The sequence below is a fragment of the Myotis nattereri genome (assembly GCF_964212035.1).
Source record: "Myotis nattereri genome assembly, chromosome: 9".
In the NCBI taxonomy this organism is placed as follows: Eukaryota; Metazoa; Chordata; class Mammalia; order Chiroptera; family Vespertilionidae; genus Myotis; species Myotis nattereri.
The window spans coordinates 30,698,790-30,716,086 of record NC_138084.1 but is presented as its reverse complement, the minus strand read 5'-3'; the positions used below and the strand labels follow the sequence as shown (position 1 = coordinate 30,716,086).

At 41.4% G+C, this 17,297-nt stretch overlaps 1 protein-coding gene across 1 annotated transcript; it reads left to right on the top strand.

Moving 5' to 3' along the window:
- Nucleotides 1-5,662: 5,662 nt before the first annotated feature.
- Nucleotides 5,663-6,140, top strand: LOC308525111 (NTF2-related export protein 1-like; the record flags this gene model as incomplete). The annotated part of the gene is made up of 1 exon (XM_081099876.1): nucleotides 5,663-6,140. Exon 1 carries the CDS (start codon nucleotides 5,718-5,720, stop codon nucleotides 6,138-6,140), a length of 423 nt encoding a protein of 140 aa, XP_080956002.1. The 5' UTR covers nucleotides 5,663-5,717.
- Between the last annotated feature and the right edge of the window lie 11,157 nt (nucleotides 6,141-17,297).

Sequence of the window (17,297 nt, the reverse complement as noted above, 5' to 3'; positions counted from 1 at the left end):
TAACTCATGTAACTGTTGTGATAATTAAAGGAGATAATGTTTTGAATGTCATCTGATATGCAATAACTGCTTAAAAATGGTTGCTATTATTCCAGACTAAAGCATATATATATTTTTAAATTTAAATTCTGTATTGTTTAAAGTATTACATAGGTCTCCTTTTTCCCCCCATTGACCTCTCCCCAGCTGCTCTGACCTTCACTTACATTTTTTAATATTCAAAAATATGCATTAACTTTCTCCCATTCTTTTAATTTAAAAATTTCAAACATATACAAAAGTAGAGAGAAGTTATTCCTGGGTACCCATTGTCCAACTTCAACAATCAACACATGGCCAATGTTATTTCAACTATATACCCACCCACTTTCTCCCTATACTTGGATCATTTTGAAGCAAATTCTAGCCATCATATCATTTCTTTCAGTATGTATTTAGAAAAATAAGATCTCTCTTAAGAGTTTATGAACATTTTTTAAAAAGGTAGGTTAACTAAAGCTCAGTGAAGTTAAGTAACATTCATGAAGTGACCCAGCTGGTAAGTGTATTAACTAAAATTCAAATATAGGACTGGCTTCCTCTACATTGTCATTTACTGACTGATATAAATATCCATGATCAGAAAGTTAGGCATCAAAATTCTAAATTTCAACAATAAATTTTAGCATTTTGAGATCTGAAAAAAAACCACAAAAAAAACAGACTAGAATAAAAGCACAGCATTCAACACTGCGCAGTAATAGACCACAGATTAAGTTCCTTTGGATTTATTGTTTCTCTGGTTGAAAGGATTTATCTTGATCTTTGTAGTCATTAAGCATGAAGTAGGAAAGCAGGGCATACATTGTTCTAATGTTGTGTATGGTGAATAACTGAAGCTCGTGTTTTTTCTCCAGCTTCCAGCACTAAAACAAATAACATCAGCACCTGCTTGTGGTTTGTCAGACTTTCAAAAGGAAACACTATATTCTTAGCAAAGTGATTATTTAAAAAGGAAGAGTATGCGGGGAGAAACTGCATGTAGGGAATTAAAATTGTAGTGTCCAGCACCATGAAAGCTTTTAACAAATGTTAATTGATGGTGATGAAAATGACAGTAATCACAATGATGAGGTTGACACGTGACACATGAACCACATGAAGGAGCCGGAAAATGAGTCAGTTATTCATCTGGAAAATGCAACTTGCAGAGCAGCTTCCCAGGTTGCCTGAGGATAAGGCCAAACAGGTGGCATGTATATTGCAGGCTTGGGAACCAGCCAGAATTCTGATCCCCTACTACTAAATATGTGACCTTGAACACTTACTTATCATCTCAGTTTCTGCCTTTAAAAAAAAAAAAAAATTCTCACATGCCTAAAGAGAGGAAGGGAGAGAAACAAAACAAAACAAAACAAAAAATCGATGTGAGAAAGAAACATTGACTGGTTGGTTGCCTCCAGCATGATCAGGGTATGTACCCTGGACTTGAATTGAATTTGGGACCCTTCAGTCCTCCGGCTGACACTCTCTCCACTGAGCCAAACTGGCCAGAGCCCAAGTTTGAGAAAATGAGAAAAATAAGATTGCTTTTCAGAAGCAAAGAAGAAGACTGAAGAGTTCGTGGGCTGTCATTCATGTACCCAGAGAAAGACTGGTCATTTAGGAGAGAGTAAACATTCCCAGTTCACCTGGCAACCTGAGGAGGACTTAGCCTCCTGGCTTAAGTTTGCCAACAGGAAGAAATGAGTTGGCATTCAGCCTTCAAATATGCGAGTCCTGTGGCAGTGATGTCTCTCCTGATGGCTAGATTAGCATTTGGCTTCTCTGCATTTTGGGTAGTCCAAGTCCGTCTCTCAGGCCCTGGTCACTCTGAGGCCTTTCATAAGAAAGAACAGATAAATCCAGACTTACCCTTAGACAGCATGCACACAAATTACCTAGCGGCCTTATTTAAAGGCCGATTTAGATCCTCCGGCCTGGGGTGGGGCCCGAGATGCTCCCAGGTGATGTTGACTCTCCTAGTCCCTAGACCACACTTTGAGTAACAAAGCTGCGGACAACGCACCACCACTTCCAGTAATACCTCTATTTTTAACAAGGATTCATCAATAATATATTTATCATCCTCTTTTCTTTTTGGGGTTATAAGTTTCCAATCCAGAACCTAATACTTGCTGCCCAAGCACTCCATATCTAGGGACTAGAGCAGCCGTGGGCAAACTACGGCCCACGGGCCGGATCCGGTCCGTTTGAAATGAATAAAACTATTGAAAAAAAAAGACTGTACCCTTTTATGTAATGATGTTTACTTTGAATTTATATTAGTTCACACAAACACTCCATCCATGCTTTTGTTCCGGCCCTCTGGTCCAGTTTAAGAACCCATTGTGGCCCTCGAGTAAAAAAGTTTGCCCACCCCTGGACTAGAGCAAGCCTTTGTTTTGTTCCCGTATACCCAGACAGAGGTCAGGATGGGGTAAAAATGGGGGTCTAAATCCCCTCCCCCACTAGTCCAGAGCAGGTCCAGCCACGGCACTGGCTAAACTGCTGCTTTAGCTAGGTATCCTGTCGGAGGGAGACTGAAGCTGAGAGAAAAAGGTGGTTGAACACAAGCAGCCCAAAAGCAAAGCAGGGGGACTGACGGGAAATTGGCTGGGAGGGTGGGAAGAGAACCCATGGTGATGAAGAGATGGTGGTAGGTGATTTCTCTGGGGTTAGGACAGTGGTCGGCAAACTCATTAGTCAACAGAGCCAAATATCAACAGTACAATGATTGAAATTCATTTTGAGAGCCAAATTTTTTAAACTTAAACTATATAGGTAGGTAAGTTGTTATTAACTTAAGGGGCCAAAGAGCCGCATGTGGCTCGCGAGCCGCAGTTTGCCGACCACGGAGTTAGAAGATCTCACCGTATCTGGTAGACTCAGAACTGGTGGCTAGCATGATGGCATCACCATTCCTGTTACAGGCAAGGCTAGATTTGAATCTGAGGACACTTAGAAGTCTTATTCAGACTTGAATTTGCTGAAATAAGGGGCAGGCAGAGCTTGTGAAAGAATCTTATTTTTGAAAATTTTGATTTGCTCATCTGAAAAACAGAGAAAAATTAAAATAAATGGATTATTTGAAACTTAATTGTAGACAAGATTAAAACTTATCAATAATCTTTAGATGAGTGGTGTTACACAAGAATGATGTGCAACATGTCAGAAGAAAATTAAGTACCACTGTTTTAATGGTTAAAAAAACCTTGAAGTCTTGAAAACTTGTCCCTATTGTTTTCTCTTTCAAGGAAATCCTGTTATAATTCTTAAGTACTAAACGCACTTGAATATCCCCCTTTTTTTTCCTGTGTGCTAAGTGTCTTTTGAATTATAAAATTAAAACATTTTCATTTTTCAGAAAGTTTTACTTTTTCTGTATCCCACGAATAATATTTAAAGCTGTTCAAAGTTTAAATCATTACAATCAACAAGATAAAAGCTTATAATCTCTCAAAGTAAATTACTTCAAGAAAGAAAATTCTATTAAGCTAAGCCTATTATCGTTTGCTGCTACATAGTAACCAATAGGCACACAATGGCTTGGGGTCTAGCATACAACAAAGTACAGTTCTTCATCACATAGTCTGTGTGTGTGTGTGTGTGTGTGTGTGTGTGTGTGTTAGTCCTCACTCAAAGATATTTTTCCATTGACTTTTAGGGAGAGTGGGAGAGAGAGGGAAAGACAAAGAAAAACACTGATGTGAGAATAACACATCCATTGGTTGCCTCCTGCATAAGTCCTGACCAGGGCCCGTGCCAGGGAGGAACCTGCAATCAAGGTACATGCCCTTGACCAGAATTGAACCCGGGGCCCTTTGGTCCATAGGCCGAGGCTCTATCTACTGAGCCAAACTGGCTAGGGCCATCACATAGTCTTGACTTTGATCTCAGCTAGATGTCTGACTTTGGTAAGCCACTTCATCACCATTAGCCTCATTTTGTTCTCTGCAAAATGAGGGATTAGACTAGTTTGTATCCAGTCCCAATGCTCACTTGACTCAGTAGGAGAGTATACTTTTGATTCTGAGAGCATCAAAAAGTATTTGCCATTTCCCATACCACTGAATGTTCTCAAAGAAGAAAAGCAACTCACCCCCTCTGTCATAGGCCAGAGCTAGGATTAAACTCCCAAGATGCTTGACTTCTAGCTAAGGATACTTTCTACAACATCATGCAACCTAAATTCTATCTAAATGAATCTTCACCAGAATAAACCTAAATGAAAATGCACCCAAATAAGCCATAGAAGATGTTGGTATAACATAATTTCCTCTAAGGAAATTACTAGTATTATTTTTCTGGGTGGCTTGACACAAGTCATAACTGACTGATTATGGTCAGAGGTATGGTTTTAAATTATGCTACAGAACCACAAGAGAGCAGGACAAGTTTTCATATGTAGCCAAAATAGCTGGTTTCAAAATTACCCAGTACTCATCCTCTTGGTCTGTGAGTGATTTGAGGGCAGAGGTCATGCTTAGTAGAACTGAGTTGTTGTTAGCAAGCCAGGCATTGGGCAGCTGGGAAATCCTCCCACTAGTGCAGGGCTGTGAAGGCAGGGAGGGAGCAAAGGAGCAGATCTGCAGCATTAGGAGAGGCGGGCACTCTCAGGAGCACAAAGCAGGCTATGGAGAGAGATTTTACAATGGAACCTGAACAAGTGTCCATCCTCTGCGCAGGCAACGTGAGTAAGGATGTCAGGTGTCCTCAACAGAAGTTCCATACAACTAGGGAATGTGGAAGGCAGTGGTGGTGAAAAACTATAGCACTCATCCTTTTTTAAAAAAATAAATACTATACCATGTCCCTCCCCACTCTACTTCCTTTGCGAAACTCATAACATTATTATATACTTAGCATTAGTGTTTCTGAACATACTACTTGAAAATGGATACGCTAGATAGCGAGATTATTCACATATCTTCAAAAAAATTAATTTGAGAGAGAGAGGGATAGAGAGATAGAAACATCCATGAGCAAGAACCATCGATTGGCTACCTCCTGTACGCCCCCTACTGGGGATTGAGCCTGCAATCCCGGGCATGTGCCCTGACTGAGAATAGATCTGGTGACCTTTGGTTCATGGGTTTATGCTCAACCACTAAGCAACACCAGCCAGGCTATTCACATATTTTTATATAACACTTAACACGTGCCAGATACTGTTAGAAGTACTTTCCAAATAAATATTGTCATTTAATCTGCATCATAACTCTATGAGGTATGTGTTATGGTAGGAAACTGAGGCACAGAGAGGCTATATAACTTGTCCAAGATTGTAGAGGTAGTACGTGGCAGAGCCCAGGTCATCTTCTCCCTAGTCCACGCTTTCCCTTCTCCTTAAAGGACCACAAAGCGGAGGCAGACTCTGGTCTCCGGCTCCGAGGTCCCGGCGGCCGGGCGGGGCCTCTCGGTAAGAAGAGGAGCGGAGGGCGGCTCTTCCCGCCTCCTCCTGGGCGAGCAGCGGAGGGGCGCGGAGCCTCCACAGGCCCGCCCCGCGACCTCCGACCTCCGGGGGCCGGTTCTTCGAGGAGCTGTGGTCCGCGCGGGGGGCGCCGGGAGGAGGACCGCCAACGCCCACGCCAACGCCCACGCCCACGCCCACGCCGACCCCGGCCTTCGCGGCGCAGCCCCGGCTCCCTCAGGTGCAGGAAGCACCTGGGTGGAGGCCTCCTTCGGGAGAGCCAGAGATGGCATCCGTGGACTTCAAGACCCACGTGGATCAAGCCTGCAGGGCCGCTGAGGAGTTCGTCAAGGTCTACTACACCACCATGGACAAGCGGAGGCGCCTGCTGTCCCGCCTCTACACGGGCACAGCCACCCTGGTGTGGAATGGAAACGCAGTCTCAGGACAGGAGTCCTTGAGTGAGTTTTTTGAAATGTTGCCTTCCAGTGAGTTCCAAATCAATGCGGTTGACTGCCAGCCTGTCCATGATGAAGCCACCCCCAGCCAGACCACCGTCCTCGTGGTGACCTGTGGAACAGTGAAGTTTGAAGGCAACAAACAACGGGACTTCAACCAGAACTTCCTCCTGACTGCCCAGGCCTCCCCCAGCCACACAGTGTGGAAGATAGCAAGCGACTGCTTCCGGTTCCAGGACTGGGCCAGCTAGTAGAGCTCTGGAGAGCAACACATCTCAAAATGTGGGGACACCAGTTCCTTTCTGTTGTTGTGGGCTGCGCTGCCCCGGGTGAACTCTGCATTTGCTCGAGTCCACGGAGCCCCTTTACGAGTATACTTATTTGTCATAGTTGCCTTTTCGTAGTACAGTTTTCTATTTTTCTACTTGTCCAGTAGAGACCCTGGTTCTGGGAATTCCGACAAAGTTTAAAAAAACAAAAAACAAAACAAACAAAAAAATCCCCACAAAGCAAATGGTAAGAGTGGACAGTTGTATTTTTGACTGCTTAGCTTTTGGACCCACTTCTTGTGTTCGGGGAACCTTGGTGAGACTTGAGAGAGGCAGAGTCGCTTCCTGCTCTAAAAACTGTGAGTGGAAGATACTCATTTTCCAGCACATCTGCAGGCTCAGCCTTTCAGATGCACTGACTAGTTTGAATGTTCAGCTAATGATAAACGAAGGAGAAGCTATAGAAAATCCTTTCAGCTGTAGTGGGCACACACCATGCGGAGATTACAGTGTTAGTGGTAGGGGACCTTTAGAACCCGACTACCGGGCTTTGAATCCTGGCACTAACCCTTGAGCAAGATGCCTAACTTCTTTGTGCTGCAAATTTCTCATGTATAAAATGAAAATAATAATAGTATTATCTTTTGGATTGTTGTAAGAATTACGACAGTGGAGGTAAAACATAGTACCTGGAAGAGAGTAATTTCTCAATAAAGGCCTGCAATTGTCATTTACTTAAGTGCCCTATTTTACAGATGAGAAAATTGAGGCCCAGAGAGGAAAACTTGTACAAAAACATGCTGCTATAAAGCGAGGAAGTTTAAGTAGATACAATTCAGTTCACTACGACAACCATCTAATGAATGCTTATCATGTCAGGAATTTAGTGTTTTGACTTTAGCAAGCCAGCAAAAACAGTCTTTCATGGTCTAGTTGAGCAAATGAGGGTTCATACTGGTTGAGTTGGTCTGATCTCTGAGTGTCACATTATAGGAAACAAATATAGCTCAGCAGGTGTAGCTTAGTAGTTGAGTGTTGACCTATGAACCAGGAGGTCACAGCTCGATTCCCAGTCAGGGCACATGCCTGGGTTGTGGGCTCAATCTCCAGTGTGGAGAAGGCAGCCAATCAATTATTTTTGTTTGTTTGTTTGTTTTTATTTTAATTTTTTCCCTTTATTGAATAAGATATTACAAATGTGTCCTTATCCCCCCAATGTCCCCTCATCCCAATTATTTTCATCATTGATGTTTCTCTCTCTGAAATCAATAAAAATATATTAAAAACAAGCAAATATGTAAATCAAAATATAATTAGAAGTGGAAAGAATACAGAAAAAATATCTATTTATGTTTTAAATTAAGTTTTAGAGAGAGAGGGAGGGAGAGGGAGAGAAACATGGATGTGAGAGTGTAACATAGATTGGCTGCATGCGCCCCACTGGGGGTCGATCCTAAAACCCAGGCAAGTGTCCTAATTGGGAATTGAACTGGTAACCTTCGGTGAAGGACGACACCCAGCCAACTGAGCCACACCCATCAGGGCAAAGAGAAAAAGATCTTTAAACTTCCCTCTCCCTATCTCTGTCCCCTGTAGTAGTACCCTTATGGCAGTTGCTCCCTGACTTTTCCCCTCACCCTCAACTTTGAACATAAAACAACCCAAACCTAGTTTTTGTAGCTGGAGACTCCTCTGCCCCTAGACTTTCCTTTAGTTTCTCTTCAATATTCTCTCCAGAAAGGAAATATCAGTCTTTGATTTTCAAAGAATATGTTTTTTGTTGATTTTAGGGAGAGAGCGAGAAACATGGATCGGCTGCCCCGGTACATCTTCCCACTAGGGATCAAGCCTGAAACCCAGACATGTGGCCTGACCAGGAATGGAACTAGGGACCACTCCATGCATGGGACAGTGCCAACCAACTGAGCCACACTGGCCAGGGTAGAAATTCTCAGATTTTTGGCCTTCAGGTTACTTTACATTTATACTTTCATATTGGAAATTGAACCAAGAAAACTTTAAAGACATTTTTAGAAAGACATTTTGATTTATTTAAAGTTAGCAATGATGAATCCATTGCATGTTAACATAAATCTTAGTATTATAAAATACCTTTGATTTCATTTATGTGAGAGAGAACCACTGCCATTAACATTAGTAAGGTGTTAGTTTGTTCCAAAATATTAAAGAGCATAATACAGGATAAAAACATAAAAGTTAATCTTATTTGACTTGTATTTTCTTAGTCCATTTGGGCTGCTATATCAAAATAACACAGACTCGGTAGCTTATAAACAACAGAAATCTATTGCTTACAGTTCTGGAGTCTGGAGAGTCTAAGATCAAGGTGCCAGCATGGGATTAGCTCTTTTATCCTTGAATTTTGATCACAGTCTGTGGTTTGACCTAGCTCATGATTTCAATTAAAGGTTAATTTCATAGCCAAGGAAAATGCCAAACCAATTCATAGCCTGGAACCCATATCTAAGATTAGACCTGTTGACCAGTCCAATCATATCAGTTCAGAAACCAGCTCACAGTCCAGGCAGAATCCCAGCCAATACCATCTCAATACAATGTGTTACCCAAAGTTGTATTGACACAGGTAGACAACATTGTTGTCAGCAACTGAGAGAACTGTGGTAGATGTTAATGCTTATCTGGACAAGAGACTAGTATGACTCTAGTGGCCTAGATGGTGTCACTCTAGGGTCCAGCTCCTCTTCCTGTTGTAGCCAACACTTTCAGACTAGTGGCATTAGGTAAATTTTCATAGATTTTTCTCATGACAACATATTTTGCTCCATCCCCTTATGACAACTTTTTATTGCATAACAGTATGTCCCATCATGGCCCTACTCCATAACCTTTTGACCTAGCCAATTTCTATGCCTGCTTATGACGATTCATGCACAGATATTTATTAAATGTCTTTAGATGCCAGGCCCTTAATACACAAAAATTCTGCCTTTTAGTAACTCAACTTCTTTAATTCTACCAAAGGAGGTCAACAAATTAAAAAAGAAAACCTACTGCAGTTTTGTAATAAAGGTATGGGTATGAGTTCTTTACTAAATATATCTTTAAAATTCTATGAGAGCCCAAGGGAGGAGTTGTTTCCTTTTAAAAAATATATTTTTATTTCAGAGAGGAAGGGAAAGGGAGAGAGAGATTGAAACATCAATGAAGTGAGAGAATCACTGATCGGCTGCCTCCTGCACACCTCACACCGGGGAACAAGCTCGCAACCTGGGCATGCGCCCTGACTGTGAATCGAACCGTGACTTCCAAGGTTCATAGGTCTTGTTATGGACCAATGTTTGCGAGAGTAAGACCACCAACTCCAATTAGGTCTTAAGCAGCAAGTGAGGATTTATTGAAAGCTGGTCAGCGACTGCCGTAGGCGTGTTCTCCTATGGCAGCGTTGACCCTGGTTCCAGACCAGCCTTTTATTCCCAAAAACCATACAACGGTTGGCTAAACACACACAAAGTTACCTGGGATACATTAATCAACAGTGCCCCATTACCAAGGTATTCATTAATCAACTTGCCCAGTTGCTCTAGCTACTAATATCAACTTGCCCCGTTTCCCTAGCTACTAATATCAACTTGCCCCGTTTCTCTAGCTACTAATATCAACTTGCCCTGTTTCCCCAACTACTAATATTAACTTGCCCCATACCCTAACTACCCTCGACCACAGTTGGTTCCATTTCCCCAGTACAAGAGGGGCTTAACTGTAACAGTCTAAGCTCAACCATTGAGCAATACCGCCCAGCAGGAGTTGTTTCTTAAAGATAGGAGAGTGTGGTTAGGGGGAGTGATTTCTCCACTTGTTCTTGTAAGAATGACTAGGAATTTAGTGAGAGAGAAAGACATTTTAAGAAAAGAAGCTGCCTGAGCTAGGGCATACAGGCTGTAAGGAGAATAAGATGCTCCAAGGACAAATAGCTGGTTGATGTTATGGAATATCTTATCTTTCGGAGAAATAATGGTTTATACCATTTAGGGGATAATGAAATTTGTTTTAAACTTGACCAGGGATGTTTGATACCAAGGATATTTGATAATAAACATATAATAAGAATTAGGCCAATATTAGTGAATTTTTTGGAAAGTATCTTATGAATTAATTCCTTGATAAATGCATAGACTGCAAAGTTCTCAAATACAAAATAGGGACAAAATGTTCTAAGTTCAGAGTGACAGGATCAGCAAGAATGTTCTTGGGATAAAAATGGCAGGATATAAAATCCTGCTCTTCTATCCTTATCACAATGAGTTTCCAAGGTCTGCATACCTTCTGGTGTCACAGATTGCCTTCCCCTCCCACAACATATTTTCTCCACACTGACTCACCTCTTTGTTATATGAAATTCCAAAAACAGTGTCACAAACTTAGATGCCTGCAAGTGCTAGGTGGATAATATGAGTAAAGCTGATTGAGTGAGGACAGGTAAACTAAGAGTATCTGCCCTGTCCAAAGACGGAAGCTGTTCCTTTGCTCCAGGCAGTCACTGCCAGCTAGGAATGTAGGTCAAGGGTTCTCAGAACTCCAACATTTTCAAGAGAAGCCAGAAATTCTGGTTATTATGGAAACTCTCAATTTGATAACTAATTGGAGAAAAAACCCAACCCAACCTAAGACTGGCCAACAAAACATGTTTATGGGCTGAGTCTACCCCTAGGCATCATTTGTGACCTTTGTCCTAAAACTTTTCCAGTTTTATGTGATGTAATACTTGAAGGAATGAAGGATGTTCCATCCCCTCTGACATTACTGATTTCCCAGATATAGGCTCTACCTCCTTCCTCTTGTGAAGTACTATTTTTCCCCAACCTCTAGTGATTTCAGAGTTTGCCCATTCCTTTAAGCATCAAGTTTTACCCCTCTGGTTGTTATATCTTGAACTATACCAACCATCTTCCCTTTCTCTTCTGAAGGCTACCTGGCCACACCCTTTATGACACCATGCATTGCCCTACCATCTTGGAGAAACAACTCATTCCTCCTTTGCATATTTCTTTGTATAATCCCCTCGTGACATCACATGTTAATCTCATCCTAGGACTGCAACCTGGAATGGGCAGTGAGAAGATAGAATATGTATGGCATCACAAAAGAATGAGTTTGTTTGGGAAAGTTCATGATTTCATAAGAAAATGTCTGCATAACAGATTTTAAAATGAATCATTAAAGTTAGAAACGGAGATTTAAATACATAATTTAGATCTCTGTAGAGTGAGTCAGAGGTATAGACTCAGTTTTCCAGGTATTTAAGGCCAACTTTTATCATAGTAAAATTTTATGAGATCTCTGAAGAGACTCTGCTCTCTGGATGTACTATTTCTTTCTTTTTTTTTAAAAAAAAAATATATTTTATTGATTTTTTACAGAGAGGAAGGGAGAGGGATAGAGAGTTAGAAACATAGATGAGAGAGAAACATTGATCAGCTGCCTCCCGCAAACGCCCCACTGGGGATGTGCCCGCAACCAAGGTACATGCCTTTGACCGGAATCGAACCAGGGACCCTTGAGTCCGCAGGCCGATGCTCTATCCACTGAGCCAAACCGGTTAGGGCTGGATGCACTATTTCTTAGGGAGAGTGAGAAGTTAGCTTCTTTTAACTTCATTAAATGAAAGTCCAGAGATTAGAAATAAGATTTATATAACCTCAGTCATAGCACATTTTAAGGGTTTTGCTGGAAGGAAATAAAAATTATTAGTATAGCACCCAATATTTATTTGATAATGTTCCTTACTTCAGGACAACTGAACTTTATTCTCACTAAATTCTTATAATCATGAAATATATAGTTCAGGATTCTTCCTACTACTTTGTTTCTAGTTTATTCTGTTTTTAAAATTAAAATTTCTGAGTGGGAGTAGTAGTATTATTCTTAGAACATTATAAAACTTTTTTGGTAGGGATAGTCTAATTTTAAAGTAAGGGATTCTTGCAATTATGGTCATTGTAACATGGACCTAGATGTTATAATTTACTGTTCTTTTTAAAAAGTTTATTGATTGATTTTAGAGAGAGAGAGAAAAATTGATTTGTTGCTCGACTTATTTATGTAGTCATTTGTTGATTCTTGCATGTATCTTGACTTGGGATCGAACCTGCAACCTTGGCATATCGTGATGACCAATTGAGTTACCTGGCCAGGGCCATGATTTACTGTTATTAATAGTTATCTTATATGTACTAGTTACTATAATATCAGCAAACAGAGGATACAATTTCCATTCTCTTTCTAAAGAAAAAAGATAAAAACAAAAATCAAATCCCTTGCCAAAACATTGAGGGAAAAAAAATCCTCAACAACCTGAGAATCTAAGAATTATCTAATTATAGGTGATTTTCCTTTTATTCTTATTCATTCATTCAACAAATATGTATTGATTACCCATTATACGCATCAGACACTGTGCTATGCTAGGTTCTGATTAAATAGTGATAAACAACCCAAATATGGTTTATACTCTCATGGATCTTATGGTCCAGTGAGAGAGATAGACAAAAAAAAAAAATTAAGAAAAAAGTGCATATATATATGAATACATATAGAGATAGACAAAAAATTAAGAAAAAAGTGCATATATATGTATACATATATATGGAAGTGAATTTCATATACATACATATATACACACACATACTATACTATTCATTAGGGAGAATAATGGGAGAGAATTAAGTTCTAATGAATGAGAAAGATCCAGCCATGTAAAATGTAGGGGAAATAGGGGTCTACTGAAGTCAGAACAGCTTGGGCAAAGGCCTTAGCTGGGAATGATTTCTAAGGACAAAATATCCAGTATGGCTAGGATATTGTGATTGAGAAGGAGGGCAGTGAGAAGTGAGGTTAAACAGAAAGAAGACATCATGAAGAACCTTGATGATGGTTTAGATCAGCGGTTCTCAACCTGTGGGTCGCGACCCCTTTGGTGGTCGAATGACCCTTTCACAGGGGTCGCCTAAGACCATCCGGCATATCAGATATTTACATTACGATTCATAACAATAGCAACATTACAGTTATGAAGTAGTAACAAAAATAATTTTATGGTTGGGTCACAACATGAGGAATTGTATTTAAAGGGCTAGAAGGTTGAGAAACACTGGTTTAGATGAAGGAAAACTAAGAATCAGGGATGTATGTATGAAGGAAAACTAAGAATCAGGGATATATATATATAAAAAAACTAAGAATGAGGGATGATTCACAGGGTTTTGGCTTGAGCAGCTGTGTGCATACCATTTACTGAAATTAGAAAGATAGAGTACTGAGTAGGTTCTCTAGGAAGAAGATGCTAAGACAGAGTTAGGTGTATATGTTTTTCAGGGAATCTATATATATAAAAGCCTAAACGACCATTATGATGGAACGACCAGTCGCTATGATGCGCACTGACCACCAGGGTTGTCAGTGTGCTCCAACAGCGGGAACACTGCTCATCCAGAAGCCAGGCTCACAGCTGGTGAACACAGCAGTGGTGGTGGGAGTCTCTGCTGCCTCTGTGGCAGCGCAAAGGAGCGGTGAGCTGAGGGGTAAGGAGTGAGTAGGCAGGCAGGCAAGCAGTTAGGGGTAAGCAGGCAGGCAGGCAAGCAGTTAGGGATGAGAAGGCAGACGAGCAGTTAGGAGCGAGCGGTCCTGGATTGTGAGAGAGATGTTTTACTGCCAGGTGTCTGACTGCAGGGATTGGGCATAAACCAGGCTGGGCTGAGGGACCCCCCTTCTCGTGCACGAATTTCATGCACTGGGCCTCTAGTCCTATATAATAGAGAGCTAATATGCTAATTAGACTGGATGGCGGAATGACCTTCCAGAATGACCTTCCAGAATGACCTTCCAGAATGACCAGTGGGCAGGGCCGTGGGGCCGTGTGGCAGCTTGGCCACAAAGCATCCGGGCTGCAAGGGCTGAGGCAGCCAGGGCTGTGAGGGCCAAGCCCCTTGCATGAATTTTGTGCATCGGGCCTCTAGTAGTGCTTATAAAAGGAAAAGAGGTATAAGCTGAATTGTGTAAAGGGAGGTTGCAGACAGTGATACAAACCTGACAAAGTCTTTGCCAGCCTAATGGGGAGCTCCAGAGCAAAGACTGACAGTTAGTGGAGTTCTGGGTTAGAATAGGCCCTTGATTACTAGTTCACTGGCTGGGACTCTCCCCAAGAAGAGTGTAACTTGGGCTCTAGAGCTGAGTGGACCCTGAAGCAGGTAACAGGAGCATGCTGTCAGCTAACCACATTCCTCACAGCTGGGCAGCCAGTTCCTTCCTGAAGGAGGATGTGAGCAGCACAACATCTTGCAGCTAAGAGAATGGCCATTTAACCTATTTCTACTCAATGGAACTTAAAGGTTATTGAGTGAAAGCTTTTCCTTTGCTGATAAAAGGAGAAGGAACTTTTCACATAAAAGGTCCCTTTGCTGCTTTCCTCCTCCCTGTTTTTCTACTTTTGAATGTGACTGATTCATGATGTCAGGAATTATGACAGCCATCTTTCAACTTTGGATAAGCTTGAACATAAAAAGCCAGAGCTGAGGAAAGGAAAGAGGTGGTGATGATATTGCTTAGCAGCTGAATTAATGTCAACAACTACCTACCTCCAGACATAGAAAAATAAATTCCAGTTCATTGAAGCCTCTGTAGTTAGGTTTCATGTCACTTTAGCTTATACAGATACAGAATATGGGGAAAGTATGGTGGCTATTCCTTTTGTTGTTGTTGTTTCATCTTGTTTTCTGTTGAACACTTCTTCCCAGCTTGATTCTAGTTATAGACTCTGTTCCCTGGCAACAGGAGTGAATGCCTCACCTAAACAGGACTTAGATTCTTCCTACTGAGAAATTGAAACTTAATTAGGAATACCCAAAGACAGAGGGAGATAGCCTAATCATCACTTCGAGAAAAGAGGCTCAAGATCTCCTGACTCTGGGATTTTTTCTCTAGTCTATGAGTTACTCCTCTATCCTCTCAATAAATCCCCCTTTTCATTATGTTAGCCGGAATTGATTTCTGCTGTTTTAAATCAATGGTTCTCAACTAGGGGAGGTTTTACTCTTCAATGGATATCTGGCAATGTCCAGAGATATTTTTGGTTGACACAGTCTGGAGTTGGTGTTACTGGCACCTAGAATCTAGAGTATAGATACCAGGGATACTGCTAACATTCTATAATGCTCAAAACAATTCCCCACAACAGCCTGGCTGTGTAGCTCAGTGGTTGAGCATTGACCTATGAACAGGAGGTCACAGGTTCAATTCTAGGTCAGGGCATATGTCTCGGTTGCAGGCTCGATCCCCAATAGGGAGTGTGCAGGAGGTAGCCGATCAATGATTCTCTCTCATCATTGATGTTTCTATCTCTCGCCCTCTCACTTCCTCTCTGAAATCAATAAAAATATATTTTTAAAAACCCCAAAACCAAAAATAATTCCCCACAACAAAACTTTGGCCCAAAGTTTCAATAGTGTTGCTGTCAAGGAACCCTGCTTTAAAAGAGAGAGTTATTTAACTTGTACAAGGAGGTTCTCAACAAGGAGGTTTTCAACAAAGCTGACTCGGGTCAGCTGCTAATGAGTGGAAGGAGAAACAGGGCATCTGAGGTGCAAGGAGAAGTGTGGAATGGCCTTTGAGAGCGTGGAAGAGAAAGCATGCTGAAGAAACACTGGAGGATTGTTAGGCAGCGATTAGATTCTGTCTGAAGTTGATGACCATGACTTTAGAGACATGGAACTAATGATGTTTCTTCTGCAGAGCTATAGTGGTACAGACAAGGATAAGGCATAATTTGGGTTCAACCAGGGCTGGGTTTTTGTCAGGTGAGAGAAAGAGAAGAAAAGAAAGGCAAGGGAGTTGACTTTTGTATGGAACTTATTTTACTAATGAACCAGAGGGAAGGAATAAGAAAAAAATTGATAATAAAAAATGATGACCCTGTGGTAGATAACAGGTAATAAAAAAGTAGAAGATAGTTCCTGCCTTTAATGTATTCACAACTCAGTCTTTTCCACAGTGTTGGGATGTGGTATTACCTTCTGATCTTACACCAGTGGTTGGCAAACTCATTAGTCAACAGAGCCAAATATCAACAGTACAACGATTGAAATTTCTTTGGAGAGCCAAATTTTTTAAACTTAAACTATATAAGTAGATACATTGTTATTAACTTAATTAGGTTACTCCTAAGCTGGCCTTTGCTAAAAACGTCCTCAATCTGATTGAGGTGTGTTCGCTGAGGTCGACCCCTTCCAACTCTTCCATCCACACTCGTCTTGTATACTTGTTTCAGATAGACGAGTGTGGATGGGAGAGTTGGAAGGGGTCGACCTCAGTGAAAGTACCTCAAAACAATGTACCTCCCCTGCGCTGTGTATCCCGCGGCCCACCTGTACCGCGTTGCCCCACCGACTGACACCCCCCACTTCTCCTAAAGCCACTTCTTCAAAATAGACTCGCCCAGGCTGAAAACCGACTTCTGCGCATGGGCCACGAAGTTTCAATAGCACTGTACGTGCGCGCCCGCACATGGTATTTTGTGGAAGAGCCACACTCAAGGGGCCAAAGAGCTGTATGTGGCTCGTGAGCCGTGGTTTGCCGACCACTGTCTTACACTAACACTAGAGGCCCGGTGCACAAATTCATGCACATTGAAAGGAAATTAATTAAAAGAAATATTTAATATCGCTATTCGCCCTTTCTCTGTAATAGAAGTGTCAACCAAATTCACAATCGACAATGACAGATGGAAACACACACGTGCAACTGGCACCAGCAAGAGCTTTATATATATAGATAAACTTGCTTAATTAGACCTGCTTTCTGATTTAGCTAAACTTTTTTCCAGCCCAGTGAAGCACTCTAACATCTCTTTCAGGTAATTGTCAGCAACACAGCAGTAAATATCAACACGAAGCAGATTATTATTGTAGATCATGCAGGGAGAACAAAGGGTGAAATATTTAACTGTAGCAGTGTTTGACTATATTTTGTGCAGTGAGAAAACCTGAAGTCATTTTCAAGTTCCACTATTTCTTACTTCTTTTCAGTCAGGTCAAGGTTCTAAACTGTCTTAATCTCTGTTTTCCAGCTAATGAAAATAGGATTCTACCATGTCTCCTATCTACCTAC